The sequence below is a fragment of the Crocuta crocuta genome, unplaced genomic scaffold (genome assembly GCF_008692635.1).
Source record: "Crocuta crocuta isolate KB4526 unplaced genomic scaffold, BGI_CrCroc_1.0 scaffold234, whole genome shotgun sequence".
NCBI lineage: Eukaryota > Metazoa > Chordata > Mammalia > Carnivora > Hyaenidae > Crocuta > Crocuta crocuta.
This window is the reverse complement of record NW_027529647.1, coordinates 506,993-531,983: the sequence shown is the minus strand read 5'-3', so window position 1 is coordinate 531,983 and position 24,991 is coordinate 506,993. Positions and strand designations below refer to the sequence as shown.

Below are 24,991 nucleotides of genomic sequence, written 5' to 3'. Positions count from 1 at the left end.
CCCACAAGTCCAAGGACAAATCACAGAAGACATTAGGAAATGTGAACTTGCTGAAAATAAAAGATGAACATTGGTGGGACATAGCAAAAGCGGCACTTAGAGGGAGATACATAGCATTAACTGCTTCTGTTGGAAAAGGAGGAGGCTCTCAAAGTAATGATCTGAAAGAAACAGGCACCTGGGGGGCTCAGTCAGTTAAGCATCCAGCTTCAGCTCAGGTCATGATCTTGTGGTTCACAGGTTCGAGCCCCCCATTGGTCTCTGTGCTGACAGCTCAGAGCCTGGAGCCTGCTTCAGATTCTGGGTCTCCCTCTCTCTCTGCCCCTCCCCTGTTGTGCCCTTGCACGCTCTCTCTCTCTCTCTCTCTCTCAAAAAGAAACATTAAAATTTTTTTTTTAAAGAAAAGGAGCAAACCTAAGCAGCAGTAGGAAATAATGAACAGATGCCCGTGAAAGAACAAAAACAGGAGAGCAGTGAATTGACAAACCTCAGAAGGATCAGGAAGGAAAAAGGAAGTGCAAATAGAACTATAGGAAAGGTACAACATCAGGAATGGGGGCGGGGGACATCCCCTCAAGTCCTGTAAACCGTGAAAGGGCAGAGAATATGATGAACAATTTTACGCCAGTAAATTCAACCACGTGATGAGATGGACAAGTTCATTGACAGACACCAGCTGCTGGCCCTGCCTCACGGAGCAGATGGCCCAGGCAACTCCGATACCAAGTAAAGAGGCTGAGTTTGTAGTTAAAATCTAACACACACACAACCCGCTTGCGGGTCTGCATGGCTGCCCCACTGGTGCACTGCACCCAGCACTGAGGGACACGGGATCTGCTCTACAGGAGCTCTTCCAGAAAACACAAGCGGAGGTCACACTTAGGGACTCCTGCGGCCGACAAGGCGTAGGACGGGAGCACGCAGGATGCGGCGGATGTGGTGGGCTGTCATTCACGCCACCACCCCCCCCCCGCCCCCTCAAGAACATTTCTGGAAGTGTACACAGACTGGCAGCCATGCCCACTGTGGGGTAGGGGCTGCTCGTAATCCCCTTTTTACTTTACAGATGGATTGCTTTTTCCCAAAACAAAGTCTAGAAAGCAAGCCGCTCACAGCAGACGAGCTGAGCAGAGGCTGCAGCTCGCCCGCGGGGCTCACCTGCGCTCCACCTGCTGGCGGAGGTTGTCGGAACGCTGGCCCAGCCGGTGCGCCTCGGCCTCCTGGCGCTCCAGGTCCGGGCAGTGCTCCTGGAAGCAGCTGGCCAGGGAACCCGAGCACCGCTTGGCCGCCTGCAGGTTCTGCTCCACGTCACCGAGCAGGGACTTCTGGGCCTGCAGCTCGGAGGCCAGGGCCTGCCAGGGCGGGGAGAGGCAGACGGTGGGCGCTGCGGCCAGAGCTCCGCGTGTCAGGGCGGCACCGCCCCAATGGCCTGGGGTCTCCTGCTTTGGGGGGGTGGGAAGCCTGGGCGGGGGGAGGACGAGGGCTTTGCCTCTGTGTTTCTCATTACACCTGGTGGTCATTTCTGCAGTGTTCCGTTCTGTCACTGTGAACACAAGCTGGAAAAACTACTGTGTAAGATCCCCGCAGGAAGCGGCATGTGCCCAGGACCAGAGTGGCCGGCTGCTCTCCAGCCTCAAGGCCTGGGCAGAGGCTTTCTCTCTGAGCCAGTTTCCTTGGCTCTGAGGTGGGAACGTCAGCACAGAGCAAGGATCCTGTGGACCCGTGTGAATAAGCAGCCTCCTAACGGCCCACAGACCTGGGTGCCCACAGCATCCTGTGAAGTGACCCCAGGGCAACTGGGCAGATAAAGTAGATGCTGGGGGTGGGGGTGCCATCCGCTCCCAGAGCGTGAGGGCCGAGCTGGCCAGATCTGCTTGCCCAGAGATCCTGGAAATCTGGGCAATTTTATGCAGATACTCAATTTTAAAATCAAGCACCTGATTTTCACAAGCCACACCGGCCCCATGAGCAGCTGGGATTTATGCCATGGGCCTCCATCTGCAACTTCTAAGTTGGCCCACTGCAGCCTTTCAAACCCTGAGGGCTCACTGCCCTGGTGCTCGGGGCCTCCGTCCCCACCTGTTCAGAGCTGGAGGGTTGGGGGCACCTGGAGAGACGGGGTTCTGAGGCTCCCTAAATTTCCTAATCGCACTCACCACCAGCTCCTGCCTCTTGCTGTCCAGGGCCTGGGCACTCTCGGGCACCGCGTCGTCCTGGGTCAGCCGGTTCTCATACGCGGCCAGCGCCTCCCAGCCCTGCTGCAGGCTCATCTCTAGGCGGTGGGCCACGTCCACCCTGAGGACACAGGTCAGGAGTGAGGGACGCCTGCCCGGCTCCACGCCCCCCCCCCTCCCCGCTGCCCTCCCGCCACACACTTCTCCTGGGCCAAGTTCAGCAGCTGCACCAGGCGCTCGTATTTGCGGTTGGTGTCATCGACCCGGGTCCTCAGCAGAGGCGCGCTGCCGCTGCCCGGGAGGGACTGCATGAACTCCTCACACTCAGCCGTGCCGCGCACCTTCTCGGGCTCGATCCGCAGCAGCTCGTTGGTGATGTTCTGTGGGCACCAGAGCCCTTGGAGTTGGCCACAGCCCGCAGCCCCCTTCCCTCCAGGGGCCTTGTGGGACAGCGGAAGCCTGAGGAAGCCTGAGCCCTCCCTGGGGAGCCAGCCGGTAAGGAGCACCCTGGGGAGTTGTGACGCGGGGTCTGCGACAACAGGACTCATGGGAACGGACAGGTAGTGATCAAGCAGCTCCTGTCGCGTGCACATCATGTGCATGACTTCATCCACCTTTGGGGGTGACCCCACGAGGTGGGTATGTTTCCTCTCCCCATTCACAGGTGACTCTCTGACCACTTAGGAAGGGATGCAGCGTGGCCTGGCCGCACCCCTACCCGTGTCCATAGTCCTCCGGCCCTGACTGTCTCTGAGGAAACTGAGGCCTGGGCTTGAATAGTGGGTCTGCGGTCAAGCAACTAGCAAGTGGCCCTATAATTACGAAGCTGCATGCGGCCATGTGCTGTTGGGCGTGGTCACTGGTGTCATCCACAGTGCCATGACCTGCAGGCAGCCAGCCGTATGGGGGCAGCATGAGCCGTGCTTGCCCATGGTCCTGGGGCCATGTCTGGGGCACCAGGGCTCTGGCACCTCCTCGGTTATCAGCCCAGAACAGCCCCCCATCACTCAGGACTTCTGGGGACGTGTGGCAGGTGGTCCCCGTCGAGCACCAAGGCCCCCGTGGGGATAAGACTAGGCTGGCGGTACCTTCAGGTCCTTGGCCCGTTCCGCACTGTCCTGCACAGCCCGGCCCTGCTCCAGCGGCGGCCGGAGGATCCCCGTGATCGCCTTCTCCTGCCGGTCCAGATCTCGGGCCACCTTGTCCAAGGCCGCCAACAGATGCCGCCCCTGCAGGTCGGAGGCCTCTGCCAGAAGGAAATCACAGAGTCAGGTGTGGGGGGAGGAGGTTGGGAGGAATGAGGTACAGGGAGACGGCCTAGGAGACCGACCAGCGCCTTCTGGGGCTGACCCAGCCTCCCTTGCCCCTGCCACGCCCGTCCCCTGCCATCGCATCTGTAGCACAGACCGCCCGGAGCCTGGGACGGCGGCCCTCGCACTCACCTCCAGGGCTCTCTGCCTTCAGCACCTCATGCCGCTGCTGGAGTGCATTCTTGCTCCTCGCCGCCTTCTGCCGCACGCTCCGGTACTGGCTGCCCAAGCTGTGAGTGCAAACATGGGCTGGGGGCCTGGGGCAGCCCACTGCCCCCCTGCGCTTACAGACCCGGGACTCCAGGAAGTGGCTGGGCGTGGCCCAGAGAAGTCACGAGGCTCATCACAGTGCTTTGGAAAGCTGGAACCTGGCCCACGTGGAAAGTTTGCGATCATGCTGCTCTTTCTTTGCTTCTGGATTCAGGTAGACCCTCCCTTCCCTCTTTTCTTCATACCAAGTTTTACTACCTAAAATCATCATTTGTTCCTTTGTCTTCCCCACCAAGAAGTTGCTCCTGAGGTAGCAGCACAGAGTAGGTGCTCAATAAATATGTGCAGAATGAACAGATGAAGGCATTACTTGCATCACTCATTTAACAAAGGATTCTTGGGTACATAATTCGCACCAGGTACTGAACGAGGCCCTGGAGACTAAGTCGGCAGGAGCCCCTCCCTGCGTGAGACTGACACACAGGGTGCTAATATGGGGCGGTGTGTGTGTGTGTGCAGTGGGAGAAGGTGCTGGAGCCAAGAGGCAGCAGCACGTTTCCTGGAGCTAGGGTGGAGGGGGAGTGGAAAATAGGGAGACTTCACAGAAGAGGTAACCACGGAGCCGTCTTAATTCAGGGCCTGAGCCAACCAGGCCTCAAGCAGGTGTCTGGTAGAGGGAACAGTATATGCAAAGGCCCAGAGGAACTTGCAGAGAAACTGCTCACTGGCTCTGCCGCCCACAGCCTGACATTCACATGTGGCAGGTCAGCCTGGCTGATGGGGTCTGCTCCTGTCCCACTTGACGCCCAAGGGGGTGCAGGTGTGGGGTGGTAGTTGCCTCCTGAGGCTGAGTCAAGATGCCCAGGGCTGCGAGTGCGGCCAGTCCATGCCGGCTCCCTGCTTTGTACCTGTCGGCCAGAGCCAGGGCCTCGGGGTCAGTCGGGGGGATCACGAAGCAGACGGCAGGGGCGGTCAGCTTGTTCCCTGTGCTGTCGGTGAGGTCCCAGCTCTCCCCGTTGTTGCTCTGCAGGGTGTAGCTGTAGCCCCGTGAGATGAGGCCCTGGCAGGGGCAGGCCGGTCAGAGGGCACGGAGAGACCTGCCCCGGCCAGTGACCAGGGGCCCAGTCGCCATCTTGGCCCACCCCCCACATCTCAGCCCATCTCTGCGGCCCTCCCCGGAACATTTCGCCACAGAGAGCAGGGAGGGTCCCAGCTGCACGGGGAAGTGTTGGATTTGCTGTCTCAACACCTGCCTGGATTGGATTTCCCTTTGGAGAACCCCCGGCCCACAGTCCCTGACTACTCAGGCTGGGCCTGTGACTCAGGCCTGGCCAATGAGAAAATGGCACCTGCCAGCCACAGTGACTGGTTTAGGCGGGAGGCAGGACAGAAGACCAGGGTAACTGGTGGGGTACTGTGGGGGGTTGGCAAAGAGTGAGCCGACCACAGAGATGGACACAGCTCCCCCAAAAACACTGTGTGAGCCCCTGAATCCAGCCTTGTCACTCCTAAGACCTGTCAGTGACATGAAAGGGGCAGCTCTGGGCCCAGCCTGCCCGGGGCTCCTGGGGCCCTGGGGCAGCAGCTCACCTGGTCCCCCTCAAAGTCACAGAGCGCCTCCACGGGGATGGGCTTGAGTGGTGTCTCCCGCCGGTACTTGAGGGGTACCACCTGCTGCCCTCGCTTCTGCAGGCCTCGCACCACATGCTCGTACTTGTCCAGAGCCTTCTCCTGGTCCTGAATGGGGGGGGGGGGGGGGGGGTGTGTGCTGAGTGAGACACCACCTTCCCCAGGCTGGAGCCGCAGGGGGCTGTGCGGGGAGGCCCTCACGGGGCCCGTCACTCACGTCCAGCTCCCGCAGCAGCAGCTCTATCTGGTACTGGTCCTTGAAGTCAGGGCTGTATTTCTGGTTCAGGTCTGAGTCCACTTTGCACAGCAGCTCCTGGGCAGCCTTCATGTCCCGGTGGAACTAGGGGAGACCAGATGGCCCTCTTACAGACACAATGCAGCTATGGCTGCAAGCCCAGCCCCAGGTGGGGCCGTCCCCACCCCACTCTCCGCAGCTCAGACACCCGCCACCCCTGCCCCAATCCTCCCCAGCCGGCTTCCTGGCAGCCTCTTGGGCCAGAGCCCCTCCCACCAATCCACATGAGACCACTTCTACAACATATGAAGTTTTCGTATATATGTACCATGAAGCTTAGGTTCTTTGCTATTCCTATTCTCTCTTTGAGTTAGGGACACCCTGACTTAAGTGCTACACTTTTCAAAGTCTTGATGCCCAGAGGACAAGCCTCCCCACTTTGCTCTAGAAAACTGTCTTGACCATTTTCCAGTCTATCAACTCCGAAACCACTCCTGGTCAGCTGTCCCCTGGGCTGTGACCACAAACAGGGCTGAGGGGTCCCTGTGAAGCTCGCAGCCCAGTGGGGGTCCAGACACTGAACCAGGAGTTACTGGAGTGTCACCTGAGTTCAAGAGTCTCCCTAGTCCTCAGAATCAGGTGACCAGCTCTTGTTAAAAATACATATTCCTGTGGCAGTCAGACAGTGTCCACCAATGAGGAACGGGGGAAACACAGTGTGGTCTGCCGATACGATGGAGTATGATTCAGCTGTAAGAGGGAATGAGGTTCTGATTCATGCCCTGACATCGACGACCCTCGAAAACATGAGGTTCAAGCTAGAGACACCAAAGTCCACATAACATGTGAGTCCAGTTTCACGAAATGTAGACTAGGAAAGTTCACAGAGGCAGAAAGAGTGAGGGGGTTGGGGGAGAGAGAATGGGGGACTGTTTCATGGGTGCAGACTTCTTGTTTGGGGTGATAAAGTTTCCGGAAACCTTTCCAAGGTAAAGGCTGCACACACTGTGAGTGTAATAATACGCCACTGGATTGTGTGCTTAAAAGTGGCTAAAACAGCAAATTTCACATTATATGTATTTCACCAAAATGAAAACCCCACACTCATTCCTGGGCCGCAAATGAACTGCTGAATCAGATTCTCCGGCCCCGTCCTCCAGAGAAGACGGACAGGGCCGGGCGAGCTCGGGGGTGCACCCATGTATGCCATCAAAAGCATGGGCAGGGGGAGGCCTGGGAAGGCAGACCCGCAAAGCTTCCGGAGGAATCCGTGCTCAGGCCATGAGTAAGCTAGGTAGGCGCCGAGTGCTCCCAGCAATGGTGCTCCAGGGCCGGCAGTACCTGGTGGTAGTCCTCCATGTACTTGAGGTGACTCTCCTCACAGATGAGCAGGTTCAGGTACTCCTTCCAATCTGCGTGCACGGCCTCCATGTGCGCCTGCCCAGAGAAGGTGGTGATGGGGGTGGGGTTGGCAGGTGCCCGGGATGCAAAGGGAGGAGTGGCAGGACTCTGGACCAGAGAATGGTGGGGGACGGGGCATCTCCCTGGATGTGGCCCCCACAGAGGCACCCAGCTTCTTCCCGGGTGTGGGAGGAGAGAGGAGACATGGTGAGGAGCCAGACAGGGGGTTGCCGTGTTCAGGTACTTGGGTTGTGCACTGCGTAAGGAATAAGGAGGGGCTGCATCTTCCCAAAGTGGTGCTCTTAAAAATTCTCACAGTGGTGTCCGTCCCCTCCCCAAATTCATGTCCACCCAGAATGTGACTTTATTTGGAAATTGGGTCTTTGCAGGTGTAATTAATTAAGGATCTCAAGAAGGAATCATTTTAGATTTGGGGTGAGCACCAAGATCAATGGCTGGCGTCCTTATAAGAGAAGGAGATGAGGGGCGCCTTGGTGGCTCGGTCAGTTAAGTGTCCAACTTCAGCTCAAGTCATGATCTCGCAGTCTGTGAGTTCAACGTCCACACGGGCTCTGTGTTCACAGCTCAGATCCTGGAGACTGCTTTGGATTCTGTCTCTGTCTGTCTGCTCCTCCCCCACTCACACTGTCTCTCAGAAATGAATAAACAATAAAAATTTTTTGGAAAAAAAAGGAGATGACCTACAGACTCACAATGGAGACAGTTGTGTGACGACAGAGTGCATGAGTGACGCAGCCCCAGGCCAAGAATGCCAAGGACTTCTGGCAAGCACTAGAAGCAAGGAGAGACGCAAGAAGACTGTGTCCTAGAGCTTCCAGAGGGGACAAGCTGCTTGTCAACACCTTGATCTCAAGCCTTTGTCCTTCAGACTGTGAGACTATAATTTTCTGTTGTCTCTTTTTTTTTTTAAGTTTTTTTTTTAGTCATCTCTACACCCAATGGGGGGCTTGCACTCACAACCCTGAGATCAAGCATTTCACACTCTTCTCACTGAGCCAGCCGGTGCCCTGGTTTCTCTTTAAAGCCACCCAGTCTGTGCATTCGTTAGGGCAGCCCCAAGAAGCCACTACCAGGCAACGCATGGGCTTCAGAAACCCAGGGGCCCAGGGCAGGAGGTGGTAAAGGAGAAGACAACGAGAGCAAACAGGGTCAGACCGAGCAAAGAAAGACAGCACGACGTAGAGACAGACAGACACAGGATGCAGGACCCTCAATCTTAAGGGCTGCCTGAGGTCACCCTGGAGGAGGCATCCTTTCCCAAGGCACACGCACCTCAATGGAGTTCCTTCCGGGGTGCTCGGCGGCCAGCAGCTGGTCCCCCTCGCTGTGCAGCTTGTTAATTGTCTCCTCTTTGGCCTCCAAGTTGCGGTTGATGAAATTCTGCACGGGGTNCTCCAGTCGTACTGCACGCGGCCCTTGGCCTGTCGGTCCAGCCAGTACAGCTCGTTGGTGCAGCGCTGCATGTAGTCCCGCAGCGTGCTCAGGTGCTGCTGCCGCGCCCGCGACGCCGCCTGCGGGGTGGGGTGGGGGCGGGGCACAGGCAGGGCTGAGCCGCCCTGCACACCTGTGCACACCTGCCCCGGAGCTGCCGGCGCCGCCCCCTCGGACGAGTCACAGGGCCCTCCGGAACGCGTTCACGCATTCAGCACGCGTCCCTCCGTGGAGCGTGTGCGACGCGCCCTTCCCAGCAGTGTGCGAAACTGACCCTTTTCCGGGAGCCTCAGTTTCCTCACCCGCAAAATGGGGATAGCAGCCGCACTGACCTCGTAGGGTGCAAAGACCGTCAGGCAGTTGGTGCTCAATAAATGTGAGCATCAGCAGCTTCTACTTTTGCCTTTGTCACGATGACCGTATACAAGGCTGGGAGGACAGGAGCAAACTGTTTCCCACGTGAGAGGGGTGGGTGCGGGGCCGGGAGGAGCGGGAAGGGGGAGCGACGTTTGCATCTGCTCAGCACACAGGACAGTAGCGAACGCGTCCATGGGGCCTGCCCTGTGGCAGGGGCTTCTCCCCAGCTGAGGCCATCCTAGGAGACAGGGCTCCAAGGAACTGCATTTTTACACAGATGAGGAAGCCGAGGCTCCAAGAGATTAAGTAGCTGGCTGCCCGTGTCCCCACCAACCTGGGATGGAGGAGTCGGCCCCGGGGCCCCCGCATTCCCGCAGCTGAGGTGTTTGAACCAGCTGCGGCAAGGAAGCGTTTATACACCACTTGCACAATTTTAATTTTTTTTAATGTTTATTTTTGAAAGAGAAGAGAGAATGGGCGTGAGCAGGGGAGGCGCAGGGAGAGAGAGAGGAAGAAAGAGGGTCCAAAGCAGGCTCCACGCTGACAGGAGAGCCCGATGTGCGGCTATAACTCATAAACTTCAAGATCATCACCTGGACTGAAGTCGGACGCTTAACTGACTGAGCCGCCCAGGTGCCCCAACTTGTGCAGTTTTAAAAAGAATATGTGCTTGGGGCGCCTGGGCGGCTGAGTCGGTTGAGCATCTGACTCTTGGTTTTGGCTCAGGTCATGATCCCACGGTTTGGGTTCGAGCCCCGCATCAGGCTCTGCGCTAATAGTGCAGAAGCTGCTTGGGATTCTCTCTCTTTCCTTCCCTCTCTGCCCCTCCCCCACTCGCTCACGTGCACTCTCTCTTTCTCCCTCTTAAAATAAAAAAAAATTAAAAAATAAAAAGAGCACATTCCTTAAGGATTCTAAAAGGGGAAACAGAAAACTTTCACTCAAGCGCATAGCATCCTACTTGGTGCAGACAGAAGGTGCTTAACGAAGAAATAAGCAGTCACTCGTAGTATGGGCTGTATCCGTGGCTCCATTAGGGTTTTCCGTGAGCACAGAGCAAGGTGAGATGCTTCTCAGGAAGGGACTCAGGGTACCACATCCTTCCCACTTACCCCTCTCATTCTGTTTGAAGTGTTTACTGCACACGCCTCCTGTGCCCACGCCACCGGCCACCCACCTGCCCTCCCCCCATCCCCTGGGGGCCTCGCTCACCAGCAGTTTCTGGTACTTGGCCTGGAGTTCGCTGTTCTGCTCCTGCAGACAGAGTTGACGGCACGGGGTAAGGGGGTGCTGCGGGCGTGGGCCCCTCCCTCCCCAGGTCCAGGCCCGCTGCACATGGTGCACACCTTGCCCCCATCCTTGGCCAGGTGGGGTCCGATGGCCTTGACCTCGTTGTGGAAGATATTGTGCTGCTCCACCTGGTGATCCACCAGCGGCAGGTCTGTCCCAAAGCTCTGGCTGCTCAGGTTGTCCTGGGAGGGCGGACATGACCGGCAGGGGGTGGGCAAGGGCCGTGGGGACTCGCAGCCCCCTCACCCCAAGAACCAGGGAGGGAGCCAAGGGTCCCTGGGAGAGACGCGGGGAGACACTGTCCCCTTGAATCTCACTGTCACCTCAGAGGCCCACACGGTTGTCATTTCCATTGCACAGGTGGGGAAACAGAGGCCTGGGCCAGGTCAGGCCGCTGGGAGACGACTACTGGCTCCAGCAGCCATGCTTCTCCGTGGCGGGGGGCACAGGAAGGACAGCAGCCAGCCAGAAATCTGGCCGCTCCTCCTAGCCAGCCGGGACCCCAACCACCAGAGCTGGAGAACAATCCCAGGACAGTTCGAGTCTCCACCACTTGCGCTGTGTGACACTGGGCTAGATGTTACACCTCTCTGAGCCTTGACCTTCTCACTGACACAGGCGTCAGGAGACCTCAGGAACACCACCCTCCAAGGCAGGACCGTGGTACCCATTAAATGGCGGGGTCCACCCCACGCACAGCTGAAGCCTGGGCCGTACCAGCTTTTCATCCACCAGCGCTGCCCAGTTGACCTGCGGGTCTACCTCCTTCACCACCAGGTTGTAGATCTGCTTGTGTTTCCCGCGGAGGCTGGTCACGCGCTCCTTCAGCTGACGGATGCTAAGTGGGGAGAGTGGCCATCCCAGTCAATGGGGCTGGTTGGAAGGCCCACCGCCCACACCCCTACCCCAGCAGGGGCCTTGCACCCCAGACCCCCATCTGGGGCTTTCTGTTTAGTGTCCTGGAAGCACAAGGTGACCCTGTGGCCTCGGGTTCCGGCCAATCACTAACACCCTCCCTCATCCTTCTTTCCCTATCAGTGTTTCTCCAGGGCCTACTATGTGCCCTGAACCATAGAAGGTTCTGGAAGAAACGATCAGGTTCAATGCTCTCTGGAGTCCACCATCGAGCGGGAACAGAGGGGTGGGGTGGGCCATGACAGGAACAGCACAGGGGGTCGTGGAGGCATCAAGAGACCCTGGCCCTGCCCGGGTGGGAGCGCAGAGCCAGGCGGGAGGCACCGTGGGTGCCCATCTCTCTGCAACTGAGCTGAGGGGAGAGCGTGAGCACGGGAAGCTGGCAAGGGCATCGGGCAGTGTGCGAGCATGCTCAAGAGCTTGGAGGTTAGACAGCACGGTGGTCAGGAGCTGTGGTCACACTGACCAGAGCAGGGGACGTCAGCCTGAGCCTCAGTTTCCCTGACTACAAGATGGGTCGTCATGAGGATAACATGGAGTGTTTGGCATCCAGTTATCCCTCAGTCAATCCTGACTTGGGCTGCGGGCTCGAGCAGGCTTGCAGTCGTCCTGCCCTGCCCCAGGAGCCGGACGCAGAGGGGACCTACTCTTCGGCAATCATGTCTCCTTGGGGATGCTTCATGTGCTTGGCGATGGCCGCGTCCGCCTCCAGCACGTACAGCAGCTTCTCGGAGTCCGACACCTTCTGCAGGGTGACGTCCTGGTGCTCGGGCTGTCGGCCCTCCTGCAGTCGGGCCAGGTCCTGGGAGAGTCAAGACAGAGAGGGATTCAGCGGCGGGAGTGGGAGGGCCGGGAGGAGAGGCCAGCACGGGGCTCGCTGGTCCTGCCCAGCCTCTCCTCTGCCTCTCAACAAACAGCCCAAGTGCCCACTCTGGGGGGCTCCGGGACATAGCTGCGAGTGAAGGGGCACAGCCCTGCCCAGCCCAGTCGGGGAGACCACCAGGTAGACAGACTTCGCAAAGGTGACTGTAAGTTCATGCACATCGGTGTTTACCAAGGAAACACACCAGAGGTGGCACAACAGACACCTATTATTTATTTTCATTTTTGAGAGAGAGAGACCACACACGTCAGCACGGGGGAAGGGCCGAGCAGTCTACATTCAGCACAGGGCCCCATGCGGGTCTCCATCTCATGACCGTGAGACCATGACCTGAGCTGAAATCAAGAATCAGAAGCTTAACGGACTGAGCCACCAGGCGCCCTGGGGACCTGCTTTAAGATCCAGTGGTCAGTGAGCCTCCTGGGAAGTGATGATACAAGTTAAGAACTAAGGATGAAAGATGTTCTGGGCAGTGGGAATAGCCTGTGCAAAGGCCCTGAGGCAGGAAAGGGCAAGCATGTGTCTGGAAGACAGGCTGGAGGAGGAAGTGGGAAGGGCACCAAGCAAAAAGGCCGCCCTGTATCCTTAAAGCCAATGTCTTGGGGCTGTACAGGGCAGGAGCAGAGCCTAGGAAGACAGTGAAGTCAGCAGTTGTGACAGGGCCAGGTGAGAGCTGAGGGTGGTGGATGCTGGGGTGGCATCTGCAGAAATGGTGAGCGTAAAAAGAGTAGGTGGATATTTGGGAGGTACAATCAGTGTCTCGGAGGAGCCCAGGGTCTCTGCTTATTTAGGGAAGAACAATGAACTGGCAGTCAGGACAGCAGGTATCTAAACACAGCCTGTGAACTCACATAGCCCAGCCACACGGCCATGCGCGGCCCCAGGGGCCCCAGGGGAAGTGCTGACAGGCTGGTGACCAGGCTGAAGACAGACAGGAAGTAACATGGGGCCCCCAGAGGGGCCAGCGCCCTCCCCAGCTGGGTCTCAGTGGCCCCGTCGCTGCCATGGGAATAAGGAAGAGGCGTCCAAGTGAACTGAGGAATTTCTCAGCAGTAAAAAGATGGAGCCCCCGACACGCTCCGTCAGGGATGAGCCTCGGGAACTGCAAAGCGAGAGAAGCCAAAGGCCACATGGCGTAGGGCTGCGCTTGCGTGAACGGTCCTGGATCTGCTAATCCATACACACAGACAGTAGATGAGTGGTTCCCAGCGGCTCAGGTGGAGTCAGGAACTAACTGTAAATGAGCACAAGGGATCTTACTTGGGTGTGTGTGTGTGTGTGTGTGTGTGTGTGTGTAAATGTTCTGGAAACGGGCGCCGCACCACAAAAAAGAAGTGAATGGAGGTGATGTGGTGCCTGATCCAAAGTGCCCTCAGGGGAAAGAAGAAAAGGTGTTGAGCCCATCTGTCCCCGCCCACCTCCAGGAAGGCTGAGGGGCAATGGGGCCTGGCGCCCGGAGGGGCTTGGGTGGGGCCAGTTAAAAACCACCACCACCACCACAAAGCATCACGGTTCTTGGCTTGGATGGAATTTTATCCACTCTCATTTCCAGCGGACCTGCAGCTCTCTTGGGCACTTACAGGGTCAAAGATTAATTTTGCAAAAGGGGGAAGTAAATTAATCATTACCTCATTCATGCAAGTGCTCTGTGTGGGAATGCAAGCCCTCTAGAAACATGCCAGCTGGGATGAGAAAGAGGACCTCTAGCTGAGAGATGTCAGCTAGCCATGCAGGAGTTCAAGAGTTCACAGTCAGACAAAACAGATCGATGGTGATCGAAGTCAGCATGGTGGTTACCTCTGGGGGATGTGGATTGGGAAGGTCACAAGCCAGCTTTCCGGGAAACGTTCTGTCTTGCCCTGAGCAGTGGTCACGTAGGGCACAAATTCTATATACCTTACAGAATTTATGGCTAAAGTTAAAAGGTTTTTACAAGTAAAAACAAATAATATGGACTGATGTATCTAATAAATTACACAGGGCACCCGGGTGGCTCAGTCGGTTAAGCATCGACTCTTGATTTCGGCTCACGTCATGATCTCACTGTTCCTGAGTTCAAGTCTTATGTCGGGCTCTGTGCTGACAATGCAGAGGCTGCTTGGGATTCTGTCTCTCCCTCTCTTTCTACCCCTCCCTTTCTCTCTCTCTCTCTCTCAAATAAACAACAACAACAACAACAAAAACTGGGGTGCCTGGGTGGCTCAGTGGGTTAAGCATCCAACTTCAGCTCAGGTCATGATCCGGTGGTTTGTGGGTTCAAGCCCCGTGTCAGACTCTGTGCTGACAGCTCAGAGCCTGGAGTCTGCTTCTGATTCTGTATCTCCCTGTTTCTCTACTCCTCACCCTCTCATGCTCTGTCTCTCTCTCAAAAAGAAATAAAACATTAAAAAATTGAAAAAAAGTGTTAAGATTTTTTTTTAGTTAAAAAAATAATAAACTACACACGTGTTGATGGTCAGATGAGTGATAAAGCAAATCTAGCAGATGTTACTGGTGGAATCCAGGAGTTAGAAATATGGATGTTCTGGGGCGCCTGGGTGGCTTAGTCGGTTAAGCGTCCGACTTTCGCTTAGGTCATGATCTCACGGTTCGTGGGTTCGAGCCCCGCGTCGGGCTCTGTCCTGACTGCCAGCTCAGAGCCTGAAGTCTGTTTCAGTCTGTGACTGCCTCTCTCTCTGACCCTGCCCGGCTCACACTGTCTCTCTCTCTCTCCTAGAAACAAAAAAAAAAAAAAAGAAAAGAAAAAGAAAAGAAATATGGATGTTCTCTGTGGAATTCTTTCAGCTTTTTTGCTGAAAAAGTTTGGCATACAAGATCACATGTGGTCGTATTGTACGATTTTGTTTATATGAAATATACAGAAGTAAATCCACAGACACAGAAATCAGATTAGGGTTTCTGGGACTGTAGGGAAGGGCAGAAAGGAGTGACCGGCTTTGGGTATGGGGCTCCCTTTGGGGGAATGGAAATGTCTCAGAAACAGATGGTGGCGGTAGGTATATAAATGCAACTGACTCGTACGCTTTAAATGGTTAATTTCACGTTATGTGACTCTCACTTCAATTTAAGAAAACAGGAAAGTTCAAGAGAACTTTTGGCTAATAAAATGAATAGTGATGTCTTCTGAGAAATGATAGGAAGGAAGTTAAGAAAAGAAACGAAAGAGATTAGTTCCTATGGTCATCAGAGCATGGTTTCTTTTTTCAGGTTTGTTCATTTGAAGTTAAAAAACTATTCAGAATTATCCCCCAAGTACATCCTTGTTACTGTGAGTCATTAAGAAAATAAAATGAGAGCACTAGACCCTCCTATTCACACACGCACACCCATGTGTATGCATGGGAAAAGGTCAAAAGATACGCCAAAATATTAATAGCTGATCGATCTCTCTGGTGGTGGAATTATACATGACTTCAATTTGTTTCGTTATACTTGTTTATTGGTCCTGAAATATTTGTAATGAACCCATATTCCTTTTATTAGGACAAAAAATGGACACACCCAAAAAGCTGTTTTCATTTAGGAAAGAAAATAGCACCGCGCCGTGAGAAGAGGGGAGTAGAGATTGTTCGGGCGCCTGGGTGGCACAGTCTGTTAGGCGTCTGACTTCAACTCAGGTCATGATGTTGTGGCTCATGGGTTCAAGCCCTGCACTGGGCTCTGTGCTGACAGCTCGGAGCCTGGAGCCTGCTTTGGATTCTGTGTCTCCCTCGCTCTCTGCCCCTCCCCCACTCACACTCTGTCTCTTTCTCAAAAATAAAACAAACAGAAAAAAAAAACAAAAAAAAAAATTAAAAAATACAGCAGAAGAGCTGGGACAGAGCTGCAGCCTGAACGAAAAGGTGTCGTGGTTGGGGTGGGGGTGAGGGGGTACTGTGGCAGGTAAAGGCTGGGGGATGGGCAGGTGAGCACAGGAGATGAGCCAGGGGAGGCCCCTGGCTGGGAGCAGAGAGCTCCACTTGCCTTTCCCGCCTTCTCTCCCCACACCTCTCTCTCTCACTCCCACCTGCGCCGTCCCTGTAGATCGGCCCTCGGGTGGGTGGACACCTGCATGGTCACAGGGAGGGGCAGCTCCCTCATGACCTGTCCACCTTCCATCCTCCACTCCTCTGGACCCACCTCTTGGCCACCCTCCTGGGCAGGAATGCAGATGAAATACACACCATCCAGTTAGGTTCAAATTTCAGATAAACGATGCATAACTTTGTAGTATAAGTATATCCCAAACAGTACATGAGACATATATGAAAAGACTATATGGTGTTCTCCAAGTCAAATTTAACTGGATATTCTGTATTTTTATTTGCTAAATCTGGCAACCCCACCTCTGGGATGCTTCTGGGGCTAGCTCTGTCACTGACTAGTCACCCCTGCCCTCTCTGAGCCTCAGTTTCTCCAGCTACAAAATGGGAATAAGCTCAACCACACTGGGCCGGTGGGGGCTTCAAAGAGAAGATGATTGGGGGCACCTGGGTGGCTAAGTCAGTTGAGTGTGCAACTCTTGATTTCAGCTCAGTTCATGATCCCAGGGTTTGGGGATCAAGCCCTGTATGGGGCTCTGTGCTCATGGCATGGAACCTGCTTGGGATTCTCTCTCTCTCTCCCTCTCAAAGTGAACTTTAAAGAGAGAGAGAGGAGATGATCATCTTGGCAGCTCTCAGGTACGAGTGCACGCCAGTGTCCCGCACGGTACAGACTCCTCAGGAGACTACGGCTCAGAGCAGCTGTTAGCCCGTGTCACAGAGGAGGAAACTGAGACACAGACAGGAAACATGATTTTCCCGGCTACTTTCTCTCTCTTCCCTGAAAAAGGAGGATCGCATGGAGCTGAGGAGAGGCAGGGGTAGTACAAGAACAAGGATATGGATAATACTGAGCCCTGCAGGGCACCTGCTTAATCGCATCGGATCTTTACAGCAGCCCAGGGGCTGGGGATGATCGCTCTTTCCCTCTCAGAGGGAATCACATGCACAGAGAGGTAAGGTGACTGGCCCAAGGTCACACAGTAAGTGCCATAGCTGAGATCCCAAGCAAGGCCTGGCTCCTGAGACCATGATTCTCCTCCACACAGGGTCCATAAGCTGCAGGAACTGGGGGCCTTGGCAGTACTGACGTGGGGCTGGGTCGCTGTGTGGGGGGCCATCCTGTGGGCTGTAGGGAGTTTATTGGCATCCCTGGCCTCCACTCACTAGACGCCCGACCACCGCACGCCCCCAGCTGTGACAGCTAAAAATGTCTCCAGGTGCGTCCATGTGTCCTCCGGGGGTGGGGCGCAGAATCCACCCCCCAGGTGAGAACCAGTGGGTCAGACAAGACTGGCGGCACTCACGCTCTGCATCTTGGCCTCCGTGTCCACGATGTTCTTCTCCACCTGGTCGGCATTCTTCTGCAGCTGCTCAATCAGCTCGGACAGCTCCTTGTTAGAGATGCTGCAGGCACAAGACAGGAGGTGGGCGAGGGTCACCCCAGCCTCCAAGGGAGCCTGGCTGCCCATACTCTGTCCCCCCCCAGCCCCTACCCCATCACTAAAGCCATAGAAATGGGGCCACAGTGGGCGAGGGATTCTATCTTTCCATGGCGGCACAATACCATTACTGTGTTTTCCCTCCTATTTTTTACTGAGATACATTTCACATGCCATAAAATTCAACCTTTTAAAGCCTATAATTCAGTGGGTTTTAGTGTTTTCACAAGGTTATACAGCTATCATCACTATCTAGTTCCAGAACGTTTTTGTCACCCAAAAAGAAACCCCATTAGCAGCCACTCCCCATGTCCTCCCCCAGCCCCCACTAGTCTATTCTCTGTCCCTATAGACTGGCCTTTTCTAGACAGTTCATACAAATGCACTCATACAACATGTCTGGCTTCTTTCACTTAGCATGGGACTTTTGAGGTTCAGCCAGATTGTAGCAGATGTCATTCCTTTTTAGGGCTGAGTAAGACCCCACTGTGTGAACGTATCCCATTTCGTTTATCCCGTCATCAGATGATGGGCATTTGAGTTGTTTCCACCTTTGGGCCATTAGGAGTCATGCTGCTGTGAACATTCGGACCCAAGTTTTCATGCAAGCTCCTGGTACTTTATGCACTCAGGATACACTCCACGGAAATAAAATGACATTAGATTCTAGCTGGACGCTTGGTTGCCTGCACACATCAAAGCCCGAGCCTGCCTCTCTTGCTGAAAAGCAGAGCTTGGCATGTATCATGGTCAAGTCAGGGTGGGGTTAGCACCAAACTGAGACTTGAAATCTGAAGAGTTTTCTCACTTTGCATACCTTTCTGGGTAGGGTGTTAGGAACGGGAGGGAATTTGTGCAAGCAAAGAGCTGGGCACCTATTCAGTCTCAAAAGTTTGTGACTATGGTTGTTAGGGAGTCTTACTGCAGGATGTCCAGCCCCGCCCCTGTTGTTTGGGATGTCCAGCTCCGCCCCTGTTGTTTGGGATGTCCAGCCCCGCCCCTGTTGTTTGGGATGTCTAGCCCCACCCCTGTTGTTTTCTTTCAACAAAGGGAGAAACAAAAACCAGAGAGGGAATGCAACTTGGCCAATGTCACCCAGCCAGTCAGTAATGGTCAAGATTAGCATTTAATTCCCCAATGTCCATCAAAACCCCTTTTGTACTGACTCCACAGGGGAGCACAAGCAGCCAAGAACCCAGAAGTTTCATTTCACCTGCACACATTAATCACCTACTATATGCCAGGCCCAGCACTGCACACAGACAAAGCCTCACCCTCTGAGAGGTCACCCCCCTAGATGGGGAGGAAATCAGCATTTATAGAAATAGTCATAAGATTGAGACAGGCTAGGGATGCTCAGAGGAGCCTCCGGGCTGGCTGGAGGGGGATGGGATTAGTCATTGAAGGCTTCCTGGAGGAGGTGATGGTGGCTAGTTTCTGAAGAATGAGGAAGAGTTTGGGGTTCATGGGCAGAAGTCTTCAATGAGAAGAGGTCCCCTTGAGGTAGGCCAGGCCAGGGCTCTTGACCCTCAAGCAGAAGGGGGCCACCCCCTCTTCAAAGTGGAACTTCCAAATCAAGGCCTGGGACCCACCTACTATGGCATGAAACACTCAGATTCCCAGGCACTAACCCAGACCCTGTGAATCTGCATCCCCAGAGCTGGGCACAGGAAGCTGTATTAATATTGTTGTTGCTTATACAGGTCTCCAGGGCACCCTGATACCCTCCAGATTTTGAGGTCCAGCACTGCAGGTACTACTGGTATGGGTGTGGGGAGAGTCGAGGAGAGGGGTCAGAGACTGGCACAGCAAACAGACCCAATAGCCTGTCCATCCGTGCCTCAAACCCTGCCTGAGAGCCTGCTCTGTGCCAGCCCTGGACACACAGGTACTAGGGGAAAGAAACAAAACCCAGCTGCACCCTCTGCTAAGTCAGTCAAGGAGGCAGCTTTTCCTCAAGTGGGGTCCCAGGAAGTCCAGTCCTGTAAATCACTCCCAGAATGAAGGCTTTGTCAGTCAAGGCAGTTCAGAAAACCTGGCCCCTCTGGAAGTCCATGAGCCAATAAAGGCTCTGAGCAGTCCTGCGGCAGAGAAAAGTGGTATTCAGGAGAGAAGGCAAGGAAGGCTAAGGAGGGACTATGTGTAGAGGATCTGAGTAAGGACGGGCTGCCAGGTCACGGGCTGAGCCCACAGCCCCCACCCCCTGGTCAGACCACAGGGGAACATGAGCACTTCCAGGCCCCTCCGCCCACAGAACCACTGACCCTCAGCCTGGCCTGCTGCAGTCAGATGGAGCGAGTCTGAACCCAAATATTTAACCCATGACTGCTCAAGCCAGCATGAGGAAGCTGCAGTGTGGGTTAGGTGGGAGCCTTTGGCCTGGCCCAGCCCCAACTCAGGACAATAGGCCAACTCCACAGCAGGCCCTTCGCTGATCAGGCAGTGTGAGGACGCGCCATCTGGACCCCACCTCAGCCCCTTAGTCCAGCCAAAGCCCAGCACCAGAAGGGGGCAGGGGAGGGGTGGGACAGCCAGTCCCGGGAACCCGGTGTTCCTGGCACAGAAGAAAGGAGGGTCGGGGAGAGCTTCTGGCCAGAAAGGCATTGGTTCCAAGTCCAGTTGGGCCATTTTCTGCTTGGACCATCTCAAGCAAGCACCTTCCCTCGAGGTGCCTCAGTTTATCCATCTGTTACCAGGGGATGACCACAAGGGCATCACGATAATTTGACACTGCACAGGCTTCACCAGACATCAGGCACATTCACAGGTACTGCCTGTGACATCCTCACCCTAAGCTCTGGGAAAAGCTAGTGTGTCCCTTTACGGATAGGTTACAGGAAACCAAGGTTCAGAGATGTCAAGATGCCTACTCAGCGTTACACAGCTTGTGAATGGGGTCCCAGGACTCTCTCCCAGGGCAGTCTTGCTCTAGAGGCCACTTCGTCAAACACGGGGCTCACAGCTCCTCACAGGGTACTGGAAAGATCGCAAGCCAACCTCCAGCAACAGCCATCACCAAAATAGTATGAGCTCAGATTTACTTTCCATACACCAGGCTCTCCACTCATTTCTTACCTAATCTTCATTACAACCCTGTGAGGTAGGTGTTGGCCCAGTGGGTAATCATCTTATTATCCCCACTTTGCAGATGTGGAAACTGAGGACCAACGAGTTTCAGTAACTTTCCTAAAGTCACATGGTAATTAAATGTTACAGCCAGAATTCCAACCCAGGCAGGCCCCCAAGTCTGTGTCTTAAATGACCCATGTGACTATCCTACAAGGCTGCCAGCACATCCAAGACATGTAACCAATTAATTTACAATGCCAAGTGCCCTAGGCCACAATGGGATACCACTTCTCACCCATTAGGATGGTAATAATAAAAAAGACAGACCATAATGATTTGGTGACAAGGATACAGAGAAATCAGAACGCTTGCTCACAGCTGGTGGGAACTGTAAAATGGTGCGGCTGCTTTGTAAGGTCTGGAAATTCCTCAAAAAGTGGGTGTCCGGGTGGCTCAGTTGATTGGGTATCTGATTTCAGCTCAGGTCATGATCTCATGATTTGTGGATTCGAGCCTGGCATCAGACTCCCTGCTGTAAGCATGGAGCCCACTTCAGATCCTGTCTCCCTTTCTCTCTGCCCCTTCCCAGCTTGTGCTTTCTCTGTTTCAAAAAATAGAAAATAAAAACTTAAAAAAAAAGTTAAAGGGCACATGGGTGGCTTAGTTGGTTAAGCGTCCTACCATGTACCAGGTCATGATCTCTTGGTTCCTGGGTTCGAGCCCTGCATCAGGACCTGTGCTGACAGCTCAGAGCCTGGAGCCTGCTTCAGATTCTGTGTCTCCCTCTCTCTCTGCCCCTCCCCCACTTGGGCTCTGTTTGTCTGTCTATCTGTCTCTCTCTCTCTCTCTCTCTCTCAGAAAAGGAATAAACATAATGTAAAAACCAAAGTTAAACACAAAGTTGCCACATGACCCAGCAATTCCACTCTTAAATATCTACCCAAGAGAAATGAAAATATAGGTCCACACAAAAACTGGAATCAAACACAAATGTTCATAATAGCACTATTTACAAGAGCCCCAAAATGAAAACACAAATGTTCATCAACCGATAAACAAAATGTGGCATACAATGGGATATTACTCAGCGTAAAAAGGAAGCATGCACCGACACCTGCTATATCATGGATGAACTGCAAAACCATTGTGCTGAGTGACAGGAGATAGACACAAAACGTCATGTATCGTATGATTCCATTTATATGAAATATCTAGAATAGGCCAATCCATGGAAGCAGAAAGCAGATTAGTTGTTGCCCAGGCTGAGTGGGGGGCTGACAAGTGAGCACTGAAAGGTATGGGGTGTCCTTTTGGGGTGACAAAAATGTTCTAAAATTGGTTGTGGTATTGATAGTTGTGTAATTCTATAAATATACTAAAAACCATTTAATTGTATACTTTAAATGAGTGAATGGTATGGTATGTGAGCTATGTCTCAATAATGCTGATACCAAGGAACCTGGGTGGCTCACTTGGTTAAGTGTCTGACTTTGGCTGAGGTCAAGATCTCACGGCTCATGAGTTCGAGCCTCGCATCGGGCTCTCTGTTGTCAGCACAGAGCTCGCTTCAGACCCTCTGTTCCCCTTTCTCTCTGCCCCTCCCCTCTTCTCTCTCTGCCCCTACCCCTCTCTTGTGTACTCGCAAAAACAAAATAAACATTTAAAAAGTAAATGAATAAATACATAAATAAATCTGATACCAAAAATATTGGCAAGTGCGGTTTCTAAGTGATGGGGACTTGTTTCCTCTTCCCCCAACCCCTTGAGCCTTCCTGCCTTTTATCCTGTTTTCCACAGAAGCTAGACCAGCTCCAGGCTATGCCCAGCTGCCTGGAAGATGCTAGTTAACACGCACAGTGTCGACCACATGCCCATGGGTGCTAAGCAAGTCACATATAGATTAGCTTCTTTAATCCTACCAGAGCCTGAAGTAGCACAGTTCTCCAATTTTACAGATGGGGAAACTGAGGCACAGAGTGATTCAGTAACTTGGCCACAGTCCCACTACCAAAAAACAAGGAGAGCTGGGCTTCTAACCCAGGTCTCTGGGGCACAGCCCTAGCACTTCGGCCTTGTGGGTTTGGATCCGGAATGAGAAGCCCCATAGGATCCTGTATTCTGGCTGGGAGAGCGCTCAGTGTCCCTCTGAGAGCTCCAAGCCTCCTGCCAGGAGTGCAGGAATGTGGGCAGGTTGGGGGCCAGCAGAGACACGGCACAGATGCTACGGGGGCTGGAAACTGGCCTGGCAGGTCCAGCTTTTCATCTCACTAATAAGCCCCACCGGGGCAGCCAGACAGGGCATCAGCCCGACTGATGGAGACCAAGATACAGCCCTTCCCCACCACCCTCATCCGGTCTTGTTTCACCCACGGAGATGACAATCACCGGCTGAGCCAGGAAAGCAGAGGTGCCCCCACCCCAGAGAAGGGGGGCAGGTCTGAGTGACAGGCTTAGAGAGGGACACACCCAGCCTCCTTCTACTTACTCAGAAGTTTTACACGGACACAGGTTCTCAGGGCAGTGGCCTTTGGCACTAGAAGGTGTCTGGGAAGTCATCCAGCCCCACCTGCTCATTACAGAGATGAGCAAACCGTGGCCATCAGAAGCAAAGGCCCCTATCCAAGGTCATACAGGGGTAGCCGGTATATGGGGCCAGACAGGGTTCACATCCTGACCGTGCCAACCATTGGTAGAACCTCGGAGAAGCTACTTTATGTTCCTGAGCCTCCATTTCACTATGTCTGAAATGGGAAGAGTCCATCCTACTTAGCTGAGTGAGGTGGGTGGGGGAGGGTCAGGGACAGTTCGGGAAACACCTGAATCAAGTTTCAGGGTAGCCTCTAGAGTCCCAAAAGCAATCAGAGGTCATTTGGTGCACGAGTGGGGTGTCCCTGGTTTCACCAGCGCCTAACCACTGCCTGGTGCGTAGGAGACATTCAACAGGTACTCGTTCAGTGAAGAAACTCAAATTATTCAGCACATTGTAGGGGCTCACTAATGGTACCTCACTAATGGTAAGGATGACCATTCATTCACACAACACGTAATCATTGCACTTTTACCGCCCACGGTGTTGGGGAGGGGGGGGCATTCACAATGCACCTGAGCCTTTATACTGCTCCCTGAGCTATGCACACGGACTCCTGCTTGCCAGTGGTGTGGGGTCCTGTAAAATAAGTTCCTTCTGAAAATCAGTAACTTCACGATGGAGAGGAAAGAAGTCATGTTGATAGTGTGGAGCTCCCAACACTAGGTAGCGAGGACACAAGATTGCTTCCAAGGAACCCTTCCTAATATATGACGTCCATCTCAGGGCTAGGAGCCGGAGACAAGCCCAGACTGCAGGACACTCTACAAAACACCTGACCAGCCCTCTCCCCAAGTGTCAAGGTCATAAAAGAAGACTGAGGAATTAGCCTGGAAGAGCCTAAGGAGATGTGACCGCTAAATTCGATGTGAGGTCCTGGAGCAGAAAAAGGACATTACCGGAAAACTGGGGAATCAGAAACAAGTCTATAGTTTAACACTTTTTTTTTTAAGTTTATTTATTCATTTTCGAGAGAGACAGAGATAGCACAGTGTGAGTGGGGTAGGGATAAAGAGAGAAGGAAAGAGAGAATCCCAACCAGGCTCTGCACTGTCAGCATAGAGCCTGACGTGGGGCCCAAACCCATGAAACCTCGAGATCATTACCTGAGCTGAAACCAAGAGTCAGAGGCTCACCCAACCAAGCCACCCAGGAAGCCCCAGTCTATAGTTTAAAGAAAACTTTCCTTCTAGATTTCTGGGTTTTCTGGCAAACCCCTATAGGAGTAGATGCTTCTTGGTGATAAGAATGGCGTCCAGGACACCCCTCTGCGGACAGGCAGGGAGGAGGTGGGATGCTATGGCCCAAGACCCCACCTGGGAAAAGCTGGTGGGGCTCAGGATTCAGCTGTCCCCACAACAGCCCCCTTAGCCCAGCCCAGGTGCTGCCGTGTGGCTTGCACAAGCAGGTGGGGGTCGCTGGCAGGTTCTGGCCCGTTCCTCCTGAGAATCAGCCCTCATTTTCTTCTCCTGGGCTGAGGAAGCCACAGTCTGGCATGAGCCCAGGAGGGCCGGAGTCCTGTCCAAGGTGACAAGGTGCCCCATGTATATGGTCTCGTCTGCAAATGAGACTCTTGGCACAAGGAAGGAAAAATGGGGTGCAGGCTGGTCAGGGGGCACCTGGCATGTTCTCAAAGCCCTGGGCTGGGTTTGAGGACACGCTGAGGGACAAACAAGGGCTTTTTGGGTTTGAGCCTGCAGGTGCCAGCCTGGAACAGGTACCTCTTTGTGTCCCAGGATGTACTGGGAGGTTTAGAACTGCAGGGAGAGAGGCTGAGAGCCGTAAATGGCATCAGGTACCCATTCTATCACCAGGAGTTAGAAACTCAATAACCACCGTCCAACCTGCTTTACAGGTGGCCACTCACGGCCCAGGAGGTCAGCAGCAATGCAGGGAGCCGGTCAGCAGGCCAGCAGGGGTGCTGTGCAGAGAAGTGGGGACAGAGGTGGCCCTCAGGTCATCTAGACACCACAGATGGAGTACATGGGAAGGAAAAGAGAATGAACACAGGCATC

General features: G+C 54.1%; 1 protein-coding gene across 1 annotated transcript in view; it reads right to left on the bottom strand.

The window, feature by feature from the left end:
* Nucleotides 1-24,991, bottom strand: part of PPL (periplakin) — a 47,200-nt gene that overhangs the window by 7,194 nt on the left and 15,015 nt on the right. The window contains 16 exon segments of the mRNA XM_077762755.1: nt 1,159-1,352; nt 2,157-2,295; nt 2,376-2,554; nt 3,263-3,420; nt 3,617-3,714; nt 4,603-4,754; nt 5,285-5,431; nt 5,541-5,663; nt 6,900-6,995; nt 8,253-8,374; nt 8,377-8,491; nt 9,981-10,022; nt 10,115-10,240; nt 10,776-10,896; nt 11,621-11,775; nt 17,186-17,285. Coding sequence (XP_077618881.1) covers nt 1,159-1,352; nt 2,157-2,295; nt 2,376-2,554; nt 3,263-3,420; nt 3,617-3,714; nt 4,603-4,754; nt 5,285-5,431; nt 5,541-5,663; nt 6,900-6,995; nt 8,253-8,374; nt 8,377-8,491; nt 9,981-10,022; nt 10,115-10,240; nt 10,776-10,896; nt 11,621-11,775; nt 17,186-17,285 — 2,067 coding nt within the window.